The sequence below is a fragment of the Hyaena hyaena genome, unplaced genomic scaffold, assembly GCF_003009895.1.
Source record: "Hyaena hyaena isolate Hyena2069 unplaced genomic scaffold, ASM300989v1 scaffold_138, whole genome shotgun sequence".
In the NCBI taxonomy this organism is placed as follows: domain Eukaryota; kingdom Metazoa; phylum Chordata; class Mammalia; order Carnivora; family Hyaenidae; genus Hyaena; species Hyaena hyaena.
The window spans coordinates 2451224-2468386 of record NW_024080770.1 but is presented as its reverse complement, the minus strand read 5'-3'; the positions used below and the strand labels follow the sequence as shown (position 1 = coordinate 2468386).

The 17163-nt window shown below is 38.3% G+C and overlaps 1 protein-coding gene across 1 annotated transcript in view; it reads right to left on the bottom strand.

Moving 5' to 3' along the window:
* The window catches only part of ITSN2 (intersectin 2), a 111845-nt gene that overhangs the window by 80941 nt on the left and 13741 nt on the right, over positions 1-17163 (bottom strand). Inside the window, exons 5-13 of the mRNA XM_039238333.1 lie at positions 16983-17088; positions 16030-16169; positions 11597-11660; positions 10916-11053; positions 10370-10455; positions 9183-9445; positions 8161-8310; positions 3637-3777; positions 2480-2567 (exon numbers count right to left, since the gene is read on the bottom strand). Coding sequence (XP_039094264.1) covers positions 2480-2567; positions 3637-3777; positions 8161-8310; positions 9183-9445; positions 10370-10455; positions 10916-11053; positions 11597-11660; positions 16030-16169; positions 16983-17088 — 1176 coding nt within the window. The remainder of the gene's footprint in view (positions 1-2479; positions 2568-3636; positions 3778-8160; positions 8311-9182; positions 9446-10369; positions 10456-10915; positions 11054-11596; positions 11661-16029; positions 16170-16982; positions 17089-17163) is intronic.

Below are 17163 nucleotides of genomic sequence, written 5' to 3'. Positions count from 1 at the left end.
TTATAGGCTCACTTTTTATCCAGACACCTTGCTAAGTTCTCTTATCATTCGCTAGTGGTCTTCCAGTATTCCAACAAATATTTTATCATTAAATTACACATCTGCTATGTGCAAGGTACTGCGCTATGTGCAATAGCAGGTAAAAAAGAAGGATAAGGCATGAGTCCTATCCTCAAGTAGTTCAGAATCTAGTTAAATTGGGAGAGAAGCAAAGTGGAAAAAATAAATTAATATACACTCCTAGTACTCTTCAAAATGAGCATCAACAGGGGCATCTGGGTGTCTCAGTCGGTTAAGCGTCCGACTTCGGCTCGGGTCATGATCTCACAGTTCGTTGGTTTGAGCTCCGCATTAGGCTCTGTGCTGACAGCTAGCTCAGAGCCTGGAACCTGCTTCCGATTCTAAGTCTCCCTCTCTCTCTGACCCTCCCCTGCTCACGCTGCCTCTCTCTCTCTCTCAGAAATAAAAATTAAAAAAAAAAAAGAGCATCAATAGTAATGGATGTTTTAATGCTGACTTTGAATATATCATATCTATGAGCGCCTTGTTAGGCAACTGAAAATCAACAGACAACGTGGTGGCACAGTGGGCTTTATACTCAGACAAGAATTTGATAACCATTATTGCACCATCTTGGGCTACTTAATCTTTCAGAGCCTCAGGTTTGCTAAGCTGCACAATGGGAATAACAATAACTACTTCACAGGGCTATTGCAAAGATTAAAGGAAACAACACATGAAAATGGCCTAGCATGGAGCTCGGCATACAGATGGTAATCTTACATGGCAACAGAGATGGAGAGAGGAATCTAAGGGATATGGGGTACTTGGCAAATTCCAAACAAAAGCTTCCTATTTTGAACTGTATAGCTATAAAAACAGCTGACCTCGATCACATTCTATACAGAAAGATCTGCCAGGTCTCCAATAAGACATATTCCACATTCCATTCACAATCCAAATACTAAAACAAAGTGAGAGTTGATGTTATCCTTTATGCGACTGCACAGATTAGGAGGGCTGGCTCATCCTGCCTCTGGAATGCCTGTGGAGGGGTGAGGTGGGGATTGATATATTCTGAACAGCCATGAAACTAATTATGTGCAAAGAAGACAGTCTGAGAAGAGACATGGGGAGACCATTTTAGCGCAAGGTGTGGGATAGAGTAGAAAGAATTCACAAAAGTAAAATTCTCCATTCCTGGTGTTTCTTCCATGTAAAGGGACCTTCACTAAAACAACATTCTCAGCTTCTTTCCACCCCTTCAGTCATGGCTGAGCTCAAGATAAGGACTTGGGAGGACATAGCCTAGACCCTTCCAGTCCTTAAGGGTTTTTTTTGTTTGTTTGTTTGTTTTTAATGTTTATTTTTGAGAGGGTGGGAGGGGCAGAGAGAGGGGGACAAAGATCTGAAGCAGACTCTGTGGCTCAAACGCACGAACTGTGACATCATGACCTGAGCCAAAACCGAGTTGAACACTTAACCGACTGAGCCACCCAGGTGCCCCCACCCTTGTGTTTTTGAGACTGAACTGCCCACAGGAAGCCTGTTCTACTTTGTCACACACCTGGTTTTACAAGTGTCACTGTGCCACTCATTAATAAGCCAGACTGTCCAATCAATATCAGCTTTACCAAAAATGAGGTGATATTTTGATCTCTTATGTCTTGCTCATTTACCTAATTTCTTTATTTGTCCAGAACTTGGGCAAAGATGAGGGATGCTATTTATTGGACTTCCTAAAGAGTCAAAAGTATAACAAAGAGCCCTGGAATGGAAAGGCTGACACATACTCAAAGGGAGACATTTAGACTACTTCAAGTAGTTCTAACACGGTACTTGCAGATTTACTTTTCTTTAAATAAACCTTTCTTCTGCTACATTATTATCGGCATGCTATCTGACATAGAGGTGTTTTTTTCAATATTCTGTTTTGGACTTGGATCAGGAAAATTTTACTTTCCCACAAAGTATCTTGGAATATTTTATTCCAAAGATGTCAGAGGCCAAGTTTGTAAAATTCTTTCAGGTGATAAAAAAAGGTCTGGGAGGGGCAGACCATTCTGTTAAGGCCCATCACTGCTGTATACTATCACCCAGAATCTCATGGCAGAGTCTTCTCTTGAACAGTTATTTTTACAATGAGGGTAGGATTTTGCACATAAAATCTTGTGTCAGAGCCAAACCCAGATCTTATTTAACTGTAGTCTAACATTTTATTTGATATTTATTTGAAACATATACACAAGATGTTATCAAGATAGGAAGGCAGACCACAATGATTACTTATTTCATTTTTATTTATTTATTGGTAAAAATGCTGACATCTGTGACTTTTTTTCACATTATTTTAAAAATTTTAACTATACACAAAAATGTTATTTATAAGAGAATAATGCTATTTTAAAAAGTAACAGAGTACAAATGGCATGTCATGCAGAGAAGAATGGAAGAGGCAAAACAAACCTTAGAGACTTACCAGGTGTGTTACCAAGCTGCATGTTCTTAATTCTTTCATTTAATAATTGTTTCTCCGGTACCAAATAGATAAGTTTATTTTGATAATCCTTATAAAAAGAAAAAGTAGAGCCTGATTAAAACTCTGTCATGTCTCAAAATTTTTTGGAAACTTAAAAACATGACTTAGCCACTCTTAAAACTTAGTATAGGAATAATACGTAGCTATAAAAGACTGCTTATAATTTATGAATAAACTAGAATGGAATTATGTGTGATTTAAAATACAACTATTTAAACATAAATCCCGATTTATGAATGATCGGTTGGAAAGAAAAGGTGGTGAGGAATGGGGTGTGTCTGAAAGTCTTACAATTTTCAGCATACTGATGGGTGACGGCAGGTACAAGCTAAGAGGTGCCTTTGGTATCTGCACTAAATGGTATTTGTAAGCAGGTCATGACACTCCAGAATGAATACCAAAGAGAAACTAAAAACTCAGGAATAACTAGGGAAGCAGGTTTAAATCAGACAGGAAATGTTATGTGGCCTGTCTGTACCTGCTGTGATACTGTAAGAAGACTTTGTTAACTGCTAGTCCATACAGAAACAGTAATTTTGGTAAGACGACTCTAAAGAATGGAACAGAATGGTTCCAGAGTCCCCATAATATCTAAACTAGACCCTACTGCACAGGTAAAGAAGAGATTACTAGGTCCCTGAGGGACACACACATTTAACACTCTTACCACAACTCTGAAAAGAAAAATGTTAAGTCAAAATTTCCTAAAAGAGCAACAACAAACTTAGTTTAATGTAGGTATATTTATATATTTATTAAAGACTTAAAACTCAAAGTGATACACATCCCTTTATGTACAAATATTAAAATATTTGGATAAAAATTTAACCAGATGTCTAGTAGTTTTCGGGGCATGTGAGCTTCCTGATACAATAAACAAGATGGTGTATATATATATATATTTTTTTTTACAAATAGTTTATTGTCAAATTAGTTTCCACATAACACTCAAGATGGTGTATATTTATATCCTCCTAGGAATGAAGTCCATCAGAGACTTAGAAGGGTTCATCACCCCAAAAGCAAAAACTATTCTATTAGGAAGAATTATTAATGACTGCTCATATTTATGGACAATTCAGCAGCAAAGGACTAACCTGAAGTTCCTGTTGGAGTTGCCTGATTTCCATAATTTCTAGGTCACACTGTTTATCTAGAACTTCCAGCTCAGTCTTTTGAGTTTGTTTTCGGAGTCGGACATCCTGAAGTCTGCCTGAGATCTGCTGATGTTTGCCATTCTATAGGAAGAACATATAAATACACAGTAACATAAAATGCTAATAGGAAATACTCTTATCAGGAGAATCATACTCTTATTTAAACTTTTAAATGTCTTTTATCATTTATACTCAGTCTAGATAAATATCTAAAACTAAATGGGGGATGCCTGGCTGGCTCAGTGAATAAAGCATGCAACTCTTTTTTAAAAATATTTTATTTATTTATTTTTAATTTACATCCAAGTTAGTTAGCATATAGTGCAACAATGATTTCATAAGTAGATTCCTTAATGCCCCTTATCTATTTAGCCCATCTCCCCCCCATCCCTCCAATAACCCTCTGTTTTGTTCTTCATATTTAAGAGTCTCTTATGTTTTGTCCCCCTCCCTGTTTTCATATTATTTTGCTTCCCTTCCCTTGTGTTCATCTGTTCTGTGTCTTAAAGTCCTCATATGAGTGAAGTCATATGGTATTGGTCTTTCTCTAATTTCGCTTAGCATAATACCCTCTATTCCATCCATGTAGTTGCAAATAGCAAGATTACATTTTCTTTTTTGATTGCTGAGTAATACTCCATTGTACATATATACCACATCTTTATCCACTCATCCACTGATGGAAATTTGGGCTCTTTCCATACTTTGGCTATTGTTGATAGTGCTGCTATAAACACTGGGGTGCATGTGCCCCTTCAAAACAGCATACCTGTATCCCTTGGATAAATACCTAGTAGTGCAACTGCTGGGTCATAGGGGAGATCTATTTTTAATTTTTTGAGGAACCTCCATACTGTTTTCCAGAGTGGCTACACCAGTTTGCATTTCCACCAGCAGTGCAAGAGATCCTCTTTCTTCGCATCCTTGTCAACATCTGTCGTTGCCGAGTTGTTACTGTTAGCCATTCTGACAGGTGTGAGGTGGTATCTCACTGTGGTTTTGGTTTGTATTTCCCTGATGAGAGATGTTGAGCATTTTTTCATGTGTCAGTTGGCTGTCTGGATGTCTTCTTTGAAGAAGTGTCTATTCATGTCTTTTGCCCATTTCTTCACTGGATTATTTATTTTTTGGGTGTTGAGTTTGATAAGTTATTTATAGATTTTGGATACTAACCCTTTATCTGATATGTCATTTGCAAATATCTTCTCCCATTTCATTGGTTGCCTTTTCATTTTGCTGATAGCTTCCTGTGCAGAACCTTTTTATTGTGATGAGATCCCAATAGTTCATTTTTGCTTTTGTTTCCCTTGCCTCTGAAAAGTGCTAAGTAAGTAGTTGCTGTGGTCAAGATCAAAGAAGCTTTTGCCTACTTTCTCCTCAGGAATTTTGATTGCTTCCTATCTTATGTTTAGGTCTTTCATCCATTTTGAGTTTATTTTTGTGTATGGTGTAAGAAAGTGGTCTTGGTTCATTTTTCTGCATGTTGCTGTCCAGTTTTCCCAGCACCACTTTCTGAAGAGACTGTCTTTATTCCTCCAGATGTTCTTTCCTGCTTTGTCAAAGATTAGTTGGCTATAAGTTTGTGGGTCCATTTCTGGGTTCTCTATTCCGTTCCATTGATCTAAGTGTCTGTTCTTCTGCCGGTACCATACTGTCTTGATGATCACGGCTTTGTAATACAGCTTGAAGTCCGGGATTGTGATGCCTCCTGCTTTGGTTTTCTTTTTCAAGATTGCTTTGGCTATTCAGGGTCTTTTCTGGTTCCATACAAATTTTAGGATTATTTGTTCTAGCTCTGTGAAGAATGCTGGTGTTATTTTGATAGGTAATGCACTGAATATGTAGATTGCTTTGGGTAGTAATGAGATTTTAACAGTATTTGTTCTTCCTATCCATGAGCATGGAATGTTTTTCCATTTTTTTGTTTCTTCTTCAGTTTCTTTCATAACACTTTCTATAGTTTTCAGTGTATACATTTTTCACCTCTTTGGTTAGATTTATTCCTAGATATTTTATGGGTTTTGTACAATTGTAAATGAGATTGATTCCTTGATTTCTCTTTCTGTTGCTTCACTGTTGGTGTACAGGAGCATGCAACTCTTGCTCTCAGGGTCGTGAGTTTGAGGCTGATGTTGGGCACAGAGCCTACCAAAAAAAAAAAAAAAAAAAAAATCCTACAAAAACAAAGTATAATGTGTCCTAGAGTTATATCTGTTAACTCCAGACAGAATTATTAGCAGAAAATGTACCATTCTCAGAGCATAAGAAGGGCCTGTATGTTAAGATGAGCAAGCACAAACATAACACACTGAATTTTTTCTGAATTCAGCATTTAGGCATTAATTTATATTAAAATAGAGACAATTTCAAAGAATAATGAAAAATAAACATCTACATGTGACTTTTATCATTACCTTCTCTGAGCTTTTATTTCTACCCTCCACACTGCCATCTAATTTCCTCGAATTAAACAAGAGTCCGGCAGGGCCTTTTTGGCCACAATTTTCTTCTCCCATACCCAATATTCCTTCTTTCTTCTTCAGAGAAACAGGGGGAAAAAAGCAACAACAGCAGAGATTCTCAGTGGAGGCTAGAGAGAAGGGTGAAGTGTTATGGGTTGAAGTGTATCCCCCCCAAAATGTATATGTTGAAGTTCTAAATGCCAGGACCTCAGAATGTGACTGTTTTTGGAGACAGGGTCTTTAAACAGATCATAAGGTTAAATGAGGTCATATACAGATGGGTCCTAATCTAATCTGACTTATGAGGCTAGAAAACTTGGACACAAAACAGACACCAGAGATGCGCAGGCAGAGGAAAAGCCATGTGAGGACACAGCAAGAGGCCAGCCATCTTCGAGCCAAGGAGAAGGGTCTCAGAAGTAACCAACATGCCGACATCTTGATCTTGGACTTCAGCCTCCAACTGTGAGAAAATTAATTTCTGCTGTTTCACCCACCCAGTCTGTGGCATTTTGTTATGGCAGCCCTAGCAAACAGTAGGGTGAGGAGGAGAAATGAGACTTAAAAATCAGGGATAAAGTTTTTGCTGAAAAGTATGTTTCATATTTGAGAAATACATATAAAAGGAATTTGCTATGTCTACACTAGAGTTCGTGTTATATATAATAGTGTTATATCTTCAGCATGTATAAGTATAGGCTCTGGACCTTCCAGACCCTGCACATTAATCTATGCTACTTCCTGGCATATAATCCATGTTCCTGAGGGAAAAATCATCAATCTTAAGATTTCCTCTCATTATATATTAAAAAAATTTTTTGACACAGAGAAACAAAGAGTAGGAGAGGGGAAAGGGCAGAGAGGAAGGGAGACAGAGAATCTGAAGCAGGCTCCAGGCTCCAAGCTGTTCAGCACAGAGCCTGATGCCGGGCTTGAACCCGTGAACCGTGAGATCATGACCTGAGCCAAAGATGGGACGCTTAACCGACTGAGCCACTCAGGTGCCCCTTCCTCCATTATATTTTTAAAGAAAAATATATACTCAAAATAAAAGTTGAAGAAGTTAACATTTTTTAGGATTGTTTTGTAATACTATGGCAGGATTAATAACTGTTATATGCTTTCCTATCCATCTGAAGTAACTTTTTGATTACAAATATTGCGATTCTTAAAAATTTTAATTTCAAGTCATCAACCAAATAAAATGTGAGACTCCAACTAAACAAGACCTATATTTGGCTCTACAACAAGGCTACACATGCATTTTTGCAAAACCTTATTATATTATCAGGTCAGGATTATGGATTCTAGGGTTGTAGTAGAAGAGTACACTTTCCCTAGACCCTTTATACCTTCCTTTCATTTGCAACAATGTCTTTTAAACAACTCGACCCTCTGAGAGCTGATGTGTAAAAATTGGTAAGCATGTGGTAAGAACCACAGTCCTACAGAACTGGAAGGAATCCTGAGATCATTTAGATCACGAATTTCAAATCATTCTGTCTTTTTAGCAGTAGAATCCTTTTATCCAAGCAAAACTCAGATAAAGCTCCAATAAAAGTAAAGCAGGTAAGTGTGGAGCTTCTCTGCTGTGCACTGTGGCAAGCACTGGGGAGTGCCTTGGCCTCCCCTCTCCCACTGCTGGTCACCCCACTGGAGACCTTCTTCCAGACACCAATTTGAAAAGTGAAAATTACTGAACTAGCACAACCTTTTATTTTATAGGTGGGCAAAGTGAAGCACACAGAAGGGAAAGGTCTTGCCCAGGAATATGTGGTTTGCCAGCTTCTGAACAGAGACACAATGTAACTTCCAGCATTCTGGGTCACCACCCTGTTTTAGTAAACTAGACTGTCCCAACTGTTAAGCACACATGAAAACATGATGACAGAATCACGTGAAAACCCCGTGTATTCATGAAGTAGATTTAAAAAACAATGACATTTTTCAACAAGTAACTCTAGCACCAAACAGGGAAATTTCACTTAAACTTCAGCCATACCAGTGCTTCCAACTCAAGATGAAGACTCTTCTTTTTAGAGTTTAACCTGACAATTTCTTCCTGTTCTCTATTCCTTTGATTGAGAAGCTCCTGGCGACGAATCCTCTCCCATTCTAAACGACGTTGTCTTTCAAGTTCCTGTTTTGCTGCCTGAAAATAATGAATTAAGTTTGATTTTTAAATTAGCAGTTTTGCATCATTCAAAAACTGATGGGATGACAAAGATAAAGGCAAAGCAGCGCTTGGCACTCAGTGGGCTTCAGGGCCCAAGAGTAACTGGGCAAACCTAGTTGTATCAGCAGGCCTAGCCTACAGACTTCCACAAAAGTGACATCACCCATCAGACTTTTTGATTGTTTCCTGGGACCATCTTTTTGTTGGTAGTTACTTTCTGCTTAAACAAAAGGACAATTTCATAAACATAAATGTCAATAGAAATAATTGCACCTGTAGTCTGGTATCAGGGAAGAAAAATCCTTCAGTATCACTATGATTTACTGTGCTCCATCCTAAGCCCTTAAAACAAAGCCAGTCCTCCTAGGGACGCATACGTCACATTTATCCCTCGGACCTGCGCAAGCCCACCCTCGTGCTTTTCCTCCAGACCTTCAGCTCCCCAACCTCAGCCTTCTGTGGCTCCAGTTCTGTGGCCTCTCACTCTGGATCCAAAGCTTACTTCTGTTCAATGACCTGCCTGGACGGACTCCTTCCTCTGGCTCACTAGCTTCAGCTCCTCACTCAACTCAGCTTTGTACTCGATCCTTCTTTGAGTTGGAAATCCTCCCTGACCTGCAGAAACACCACCTTTTCAATCAGTTACTGGCCCTGAAAACTCTTCACAAGCAAAGGCCCTCTTCCACTCCAGAAGGGAAGGAAGGTTCAGAATTGGAGAGAATAGGTAAGAATGAATGATGCAGAGAAAAAGGCACAACAAAAATAGCCATTTAGAAAAAAACAAATAAGATGTATCCACGTATTAAATATAATCATTTTCTTAGGAAATAAAGTAACTTAAAAATAACCTCTCGTCTTTCTATCTCTTTTCTCCTTTCTTCCTCCCGCTGTCTCTCCAATTCTCTCTGCTTCTCCAAGCGTTTTTCTAATTCAAGTTGTTTCTTCCATTCTTGCTCCTGTAATTCTCTCTGTTTTCGCTCCCACTCTTCCTTTTCTTTCTGGGCTTTTCGTTCTGCCTCCCTCTGCTGCTGCTCCATCAGGGCTTGGCGCCGTTTCTCCAGTTCCACGTTCCCCCGCTCGTAGTTGGCCTTCCGCTTGTCCTCGAAAGTAACTAAACAAGGTATACAGTAAGCACTCTCCCATGAAGAGCCCAAGAATGTGGACTCCAGTTTCAACACACTCATGCCTTGTGATCATCTGAGTGCTATTACTCTGAGGATCCTTCTCCTAAGGATAATTTTAACTCAAATATAAATAGTAAAATATTTACTTTCGTCTAAGAGTACTCACTTTTGGAAAACAAATTTCTAAGTTTGAATTCATCTGAGAGAGAAATTCTTGCTAATAAAACCATTTTCCAACTTTTTTCTTAGCATTTTCTTCAAGGACAAGCATAGCTGGATGGCTATATATTTATTTCATATATTTCACTAACTTTTTAATACTTTGAAACATCTACATATGTACTTTTTCAACCAATATTTAAACTGTTCTTTATAGATGAAGATTTTATCACATCACCTGCTACCGTGATTTTTCCTAAAGTGAGAGAAACATTTTAACTAGGATATCAAACACACAAACTCTTGCCAAATGTGCATACTTTCTTCCTAAATAAATTTCTTCTCATTTTTGACTATCTTAATTTTTTGATGTCAGATTCCAACCCATTCATCGAATAGTTTTCTCTTATGGTATATAAAATATTAAGAATATAAAAATTCTAGGGGCGCTTGGGTGGCTTAGTCACTTGGGTGTCTGACTTAGGCTCAGGTCATGATCTCATGGTTCGTGAGTTTGAGCCCAGAGTCTGGCTCTGTTCTGATAGCTCAGAGCCTGGAGCCTGCTTTGGATTCTGTGTCTCCCGCTCTCTCTGCCCCTCCCCTGAGCTGGCTCTCTCTCTCTCAAAATAAAGAAACATTTAAAAAAAAAAAAAAAAAAAAGAGAAAGAGTGTAAAAATTCTAAAAACTCATTTACATCTCAAGGTAAAATTTAAGAGAACCCACTATAAATAGACAACTTAAACAATGTTACCTGGTAATTTTTTCTGAGGTTCCTCTTCTTGCATTTTCTGATATGAAGGCAGAGTTCCATTAATAGAATCAATTTGCTTTCCTCCTCTAAGAAAAGCAAACAAACATATTTAGCATCATGAAGTCTGGGAAATTCTAGACAGGACTATATATACAGCTATACTACCAACGACTAGAGCTACTTAACAGTTAGAATACAGCACCAGAGACATTTAGAGTGCACTATGGTCTGTAGTTACAATGCACAGCAGGATATGGACTGTCCAGCCAGAGATCTGGATTCCCACCACAATTCAGCTGATTGCTATCCGTGAGCAAATTTTATTTTTAATCTCTTTAAGTCATCAGTTTCCTTATGTACAGTATGGTGGAAACACACCTATTTCTACTCCTTCTTGGCATAACTCATTAAATAGCAAAATCAAATACCAGTGTAAATGTTTACCTTCCCATTAAACTAGAGCAGAGGCCTTGGGAAATCACTATGTAGTAATCATGTCTGTCCCCAGGAATCAAAACCATGCCTCTTCCTTCCAGAGGCGCCCACCTGAAAGATGGAGGGACAAGTTCAGGAGGCAACGTCAGTGGCAAGGGCTGTCCTGCTTTGGCCATGTCGGTGAGATGCATCGCAAGGATGAACTCTTCAGCTTTCAGCTGTCCATCGCCATCAATGTCAGCCAGGGTCCTAAAGCAAATGTGAACGATCACAGCTTAGAAACAGAGTCTATTTAAAGTATTTTCAAAAGAGTTCAAGATTCTATTTTTAAAACAAGAAAAATGATAGCAAAACAGTTGGATTAACATATTTTAGGGAAATGTAAATATATATAGAAAAGCGAGCTTATTTTTACCCTTAACTGTCCTACTGTACAAGAGAGGGGAGAAAGTTTAAAACGGAAAAGGAAAACATTCCTTCTGAAAATGTGGCTTGTCTTGTTTCATGGATAATTCACTTATCATATCAGTCAGCTCTAAATTAAAAATGAGGTACTCTCAAATTCTCCACAGACATCATTATGAAAAAGCAAACCAACTTATCTGCAAAATAATTAAACACCAAATTTTCAAGAATAACATTTTGTACAATTTTACTGTGTTTCAACATTGCATTAACCTTCAACTGGCTGCTCTTACGGAACATCTCTGAGTCATAAATGTTTTCAGAAACAGGATCTTTCTTATAATAGAGGATGTATAGTTGAAATTTGTAATTAATGGATAAACTCACCAAATAGTAGCTAGCTGAGTTTGAGAAAGATTTGACTGAAGAAGTGCATTTCTAGCTTGAAAACCTGATTGAATAGGGAAGCCAAAAAAAAGGAAGAAAGGAAATTCTTTAGTTTCTTTAAAGTCATGTGCACCTAAATAGCTATATCTACAAAATAACACTGCTGCCACCCTGGGAACTTTGACCACTGGAAAGCTTTTACCACATGCAGGTACTGAGCATTCAGTACCAATCAAAACACAGCCATTGCCCCAAGGAATTTAAAATCTAGAATTCGTAACTCAAGTACTCCACCATGTCCTTTTAGAAAATAACAGTCCATGCCACTGACCAACATGATGGACCGAGCGTTTGCACACAAAGTACTGGAGGCCAAGCTCTCTGGCTTCCTTGTGCTCCCATGCAGCCCCAAGCACAGCTTTTGTGTCTTCACAGTGTTTTCAGATTTTGTCTTCTCTCTCTGATCTTTTTTCTGTCTCTACTCTTCCTCTTCCAAATGACCTGTAAATGCTGGCATTCCCCAAGGCTCTGTTCTGGGCACTCTGTTCTCTGTGTGTTCACATCTGTGAACTTCCTGTGACTTTAAATAGCACCTTGGGGCTGATGATCTGCAAATGTACACCCCAGCCCAAACCTCTGAAAAACCTACCTAAGTATTTCACAGGTATCTCAAACCAAATACATATAAAACAACTCTCTCAATCCCCATTCACACCCCACTTCCTAACTATCGCCCAAACCATTCACTCTCAGTCTGCCCTTTTCTCTAGGTGGCATCACTGCCCATCCAGTGGCTCAAGCCAGAAACCAGAAAGTCACCCCTCCCTCTCATGTACACCTACAGCCAACTTCAAGTTCTACACTTTAACATCACTGCATGTCTGGGTCCCTCTCACATTGTAAGTCCCAATTTAATGTCACCTTTTCAGAAAGGCCGTCTCTGTTCATCCTATCATCCAATACACTTCTGCTGGTTTCCTTCATGGCTCATATCACAAACTGTAATGTAACATTTATCTTCCTGTTTACCTGTTTATTGCCTATTTCCACTATCATGCTAAGTTCTATGGAGACAAAAACCTTGACTGCTTTATTCACTAACATATTATGTCCAGTACCAGGTACAAAAACACTTAATATTTGCTAAAGTAATGAATAAAGTTGTAATCCAAAGTACCCTAAGGTGCAGTAAGGACTTATGGGATAGGGTATGAGAGTAATAGCAATTAGCGTTCACTGAATGCTTACTATACGTAGTAAACTGTTCCCACTTCTTTTCTCTGCCTCAGTGCTCAAAAATATGTAACAGACTTCCTGGTCTGCATTTTCATGTTGGGATAATGGTCACACGGGAATCTCAGGAATCTATTCAGAACACAAAGTTCTCATCTGATTCACAGTATTCACTCCTGGTGGGCAATTCTGTGCCTTCCTAACCATGGATAAAATCACCTGGTGTCTCTAGGGAAGGTCATCTAGTCAGTAAAGCAGGTGCCGCACTGCCCATTTCCAGGCAGCTGACTGAGCCATGAGTACTGAAGAGTCAGGCCTTACTCAGGGCTCAGCCTGAGTTGAGACCCACCCAAACAACTCTGCACAGAAGACGATACATCCGCCAACTCCTCCTCAGCAACAGGTCCTACTAAAGAGCCAGCATGAATGCTGCTAACACATTGTTTCACTGAGCTTCAGACATGAGGTCTCGGTAATCAAAGCGACATATACTATGTGGAACAGACACAAATACACCGTAAATTATAACATACAACAGGATGTTTACATAACATAACTTTAAAATATTTTTCAGTCTTTAAGAAAAAAACCTGGTCATTTAATAAAAATCACATATGGAAAACCACTGGAAATAGTTCATGGCCTCATCCAACTAATTACTCCTTAGTAGATTACACACAGGAAGTGAGATCTGAGGAGGTCTTTGCATGAAAAAGAGAATTCTTCTAATAAATATTCTTCTAATAAATAAAGAAATGGAAGGCTATTGCAAACCTGAAAAAAAAGGTCTAATGTTTCAGCTCTTGAATAAAGACAACTGAAAGGAGATCCCTTAGCATGAGGCAACGGAGCAAACAGAAGGAAAAAGACAAGGAATGTAATTCGTTAAAAAGCATACTGGTAGAAGGCTTAAATGTGTGCAAATTGTGAATAACACAAAGTGTTACAGAGAGCCATCAGAGTACTTCACTAAGAAAAGCTCACTTGAATGTGCCCACTGTTGGTCCGCCAAACCTTTGGATATCCTATTTCCTGTGCTATAGTATTAGTCCCCCCTTCTCTACCTGGTGGTCTACTCATCCTTGAAGATACAGCGCAGATGTCATCTCTTCTGTGAAACTCTCTATCTTCAGCATTAGTCACTTTCTCATGTATATTGGTCACAGCACTTTCAAACCACTAATCAAATACTATGATTATGTAACCCGTATATATTATGGAGTCTTTAAAGGTATGGACAGTGTCTTCCTCCTCTGTGTATTCCAGGGCATCACAGAGTGCCCAGAAATTATAGGACTCAGAAACTACGAGTCAATGGATTCATTTAAATAAGTCATGAGAGTTTAAGGGGGAGAGAAGAACAAGAGGAATAAAATTAGACCACCAAATGCTACACTCATTGAACAAAGCACAACATGTAAGTCTAAGTCAGCCTCATCCTCATATACTTGGGCTTCTGCTCTCTTTCAGGACACCAGAAACAACTATTCTTTTTTGTTTTTAATCCTTCCCTTAACTATGAATATATAACTATACTCTTGTAGGTCTCAGAATAACAACATTCTCTGCAAACCCAATACACCACCTTCATACAGTGTGGCATATACAAGCAAGTAACAGTAGGGACTCATTCGTTACAGCGGCTCCCCATGGACCTTCATATTCTGTCTTTGTTTATACTGTATGTTTTTACTACAGAAAGTGTACTAATCTTAAGTTTTCAGCACTTTTCAAACCTGTAGGAGGTTTGTGCATGGCCCATTCCCAACACAGTAACTCTAACATTCTGATTTCTATCACCATCAGTTACGTTTCCAGTTCTTCAGCTTCATATAATTGGGATTAAATAGTATGGACCCTTTGGACCAGGCTTCTTTCATTCAATAGATTATTTTGGTGTGTTCTGTTACAGAAATATACTACGATTTATTTAACCATTCTCCTGTTGATAGATATTTAGGCTGTTTCTTTTTTGGATGTTTGAGTGAAGCTGTCATGAACATTTTTGTATGTCTTTTTACTCCACTTTTAACAAATTGAAAAAAGAAACGATTGATTGATTGTTTGGGAGAGGGAGAGTGGAAGGGCAGAGAGAGAAGGGGACAGAGGATCTGAAGTGGGCTCTGTGCTAAAAGGAGAGAGCCTGATGTGGGGCTCACATTTACGAACCATGAAATCATGATCTGAGCTGAAGTCAGATGCTTAGCTGACTGAGCCACCCACAGGCCCCTAGTAATGTATCTTAAAGAAAATACTGTACATATTTGCTGGTCCAATCAATTTAAAAGCCTTCTTGCTCCCTTGTCCTACTGCCCTGAAACCTCATACTCCTATTCTATAGACTACTTTTCAAATTCTCTATCCATGCCATGTACTTCTAGCTCTTAGGATTTCTCCTCTGTCACCCTCAAATGCTACCACCTTCAATCTTATCTGCCCAAACCCTAACTCTTCCTTTCATGATGGAGCTTAAATGCTCTCTTACTACAAGATGTTTTATCTGATCTCTTTAAGTATTAACTCCCATTCTACGTTCCCTAGCACTTTAAAGCTCTATTATTTTAGAAACACTTGTTTTATTATTCCATCTCAACTGTAGATTAGTTGCTGAGTTAAGAGAGAGGGGGAAAGTTAGACAGTGGGAACTCTACTTGCCTATTATCCTCTGTTTATATCCCCTTCACTACCCTTAATTGGAAAAGTTTGGATAATGTTCTAGCATGGACTCAAATATTCTGTAGTGACCTAAGGGCAAATCTTACAGGGTTGGAACACCAAAGGGTAGACAACATTCCCAGGAGGTTTCAGTAAGGGCAAGCACAGAAAGATCCAATGAGGGAGGGGATGCACAGGGAAAATAAGTTGAGGTTAAGTCCCACACACTCTTCCCCATCATGTAAGGGTCTCCTTTCACTAGAGGACAAGGCTTCATCTTCTCTAGGGAGTGGTATTTCTTCCAAAAAGTTGGGTGTACACCTGTGTGCTCAACTTCATTGTAAAAACTCTGAAGAAATCAACCGAGTTGTATTCATCTCTCACACAACTTAAAATATTTGTATTTATCAAATGCCTGCTAAATTTTTTGGATGCTAAAATTTTAGGTGAGCTACAAAGTACAAATTCAAGTAAGAGTTCTTTAGTAGAAATTCATATAAAAAACTTTAACTCTCTCACATTCTGAAACACTATATGCCACCTACCTGAGAGGTATCCACTCATGCTTTTGTCAAGACTATTAAATTTTTGCCGATATTTTAACCTTGAAGGCTGAGGAACTGCCCACTCTGAGGTCCCAGTCTTGGGCGAGTTCCCTGAGAGTGAAGCAGTTGAGGAAGTTGAGCTAGAACAAAATTTATTAAAAATTTTATGTTACTACATAAAATATACTCAGTAAAAGTTTATAAGGCAGAGACATTAAGAATCACACCTTCTATGGTACAGTAGTAACTGCTTTTGTTTGGTATTTTAAATATTTAATTTAACCTCATTCTCAGGAAAGTAAATACCATATGAACTACAGACTACCATATACCAAGAACCTATTACGTGCCAGGCCCTGTATTGTGGTAAGGCCTTTATAAATACTACTTCTAATCCTCATGACAAACTCAGAAGGAATTACAGTCCTCACCTGTTCGATGGGCAAACTATGGCTCAGTGAGGGTCACACACATCCAATGGGAGTCTAAGCTAGGAAACCAATACTCTTCTTCTGAGTTAAAGCTAACCACTTTGGTACTCTGCCTTAAGGAGTATTCTGATGACCTACATAAGGGGTGATGAATGAACACTGAAGCTTTTGTGCTTTCTAAAATTTAAAAGCTATTCAATCAGCAGAATTTGCTCAAGAAAAAAATTATAATGTATCGTGACTATGAGACTTTTGGAGAAACATATATTTTTAAAGGAAAAGTATGTAGTTTGGGGGCAAAAACTTGACAACTGAATATATAGCAGAACATTTTTAGTTTAAAAGGAACATTTTTTTCAAACATTTAACAATTTTAAAAATAATAACTTATTTTATGTGAGTTAAAAGTAGTAAATTTGCCTTAAGCGTTTTACATTTGGCCATTCTAACGTAAAACCTGGATAAGCTCAGGGCTACTCCTTATTGAAAGCATAAAAAGCTGGAGGTTTTAAGCCTTCATACCTACTAGATCCTAAATCAATCAGAGACTGGGCTTTCTGTAAACTAGCACCGCCGAGTCCTCCCATCATGAGACTGTAAGATGATGTATGAGGCAATGCTAAAAAAAAAAAAAAAAAAAAAAAAAAAAAAAAAAAAAAAAAAAAAAAAAAAAAAAAAAAAAAAAAAAAAAAAAAAAAAAAAA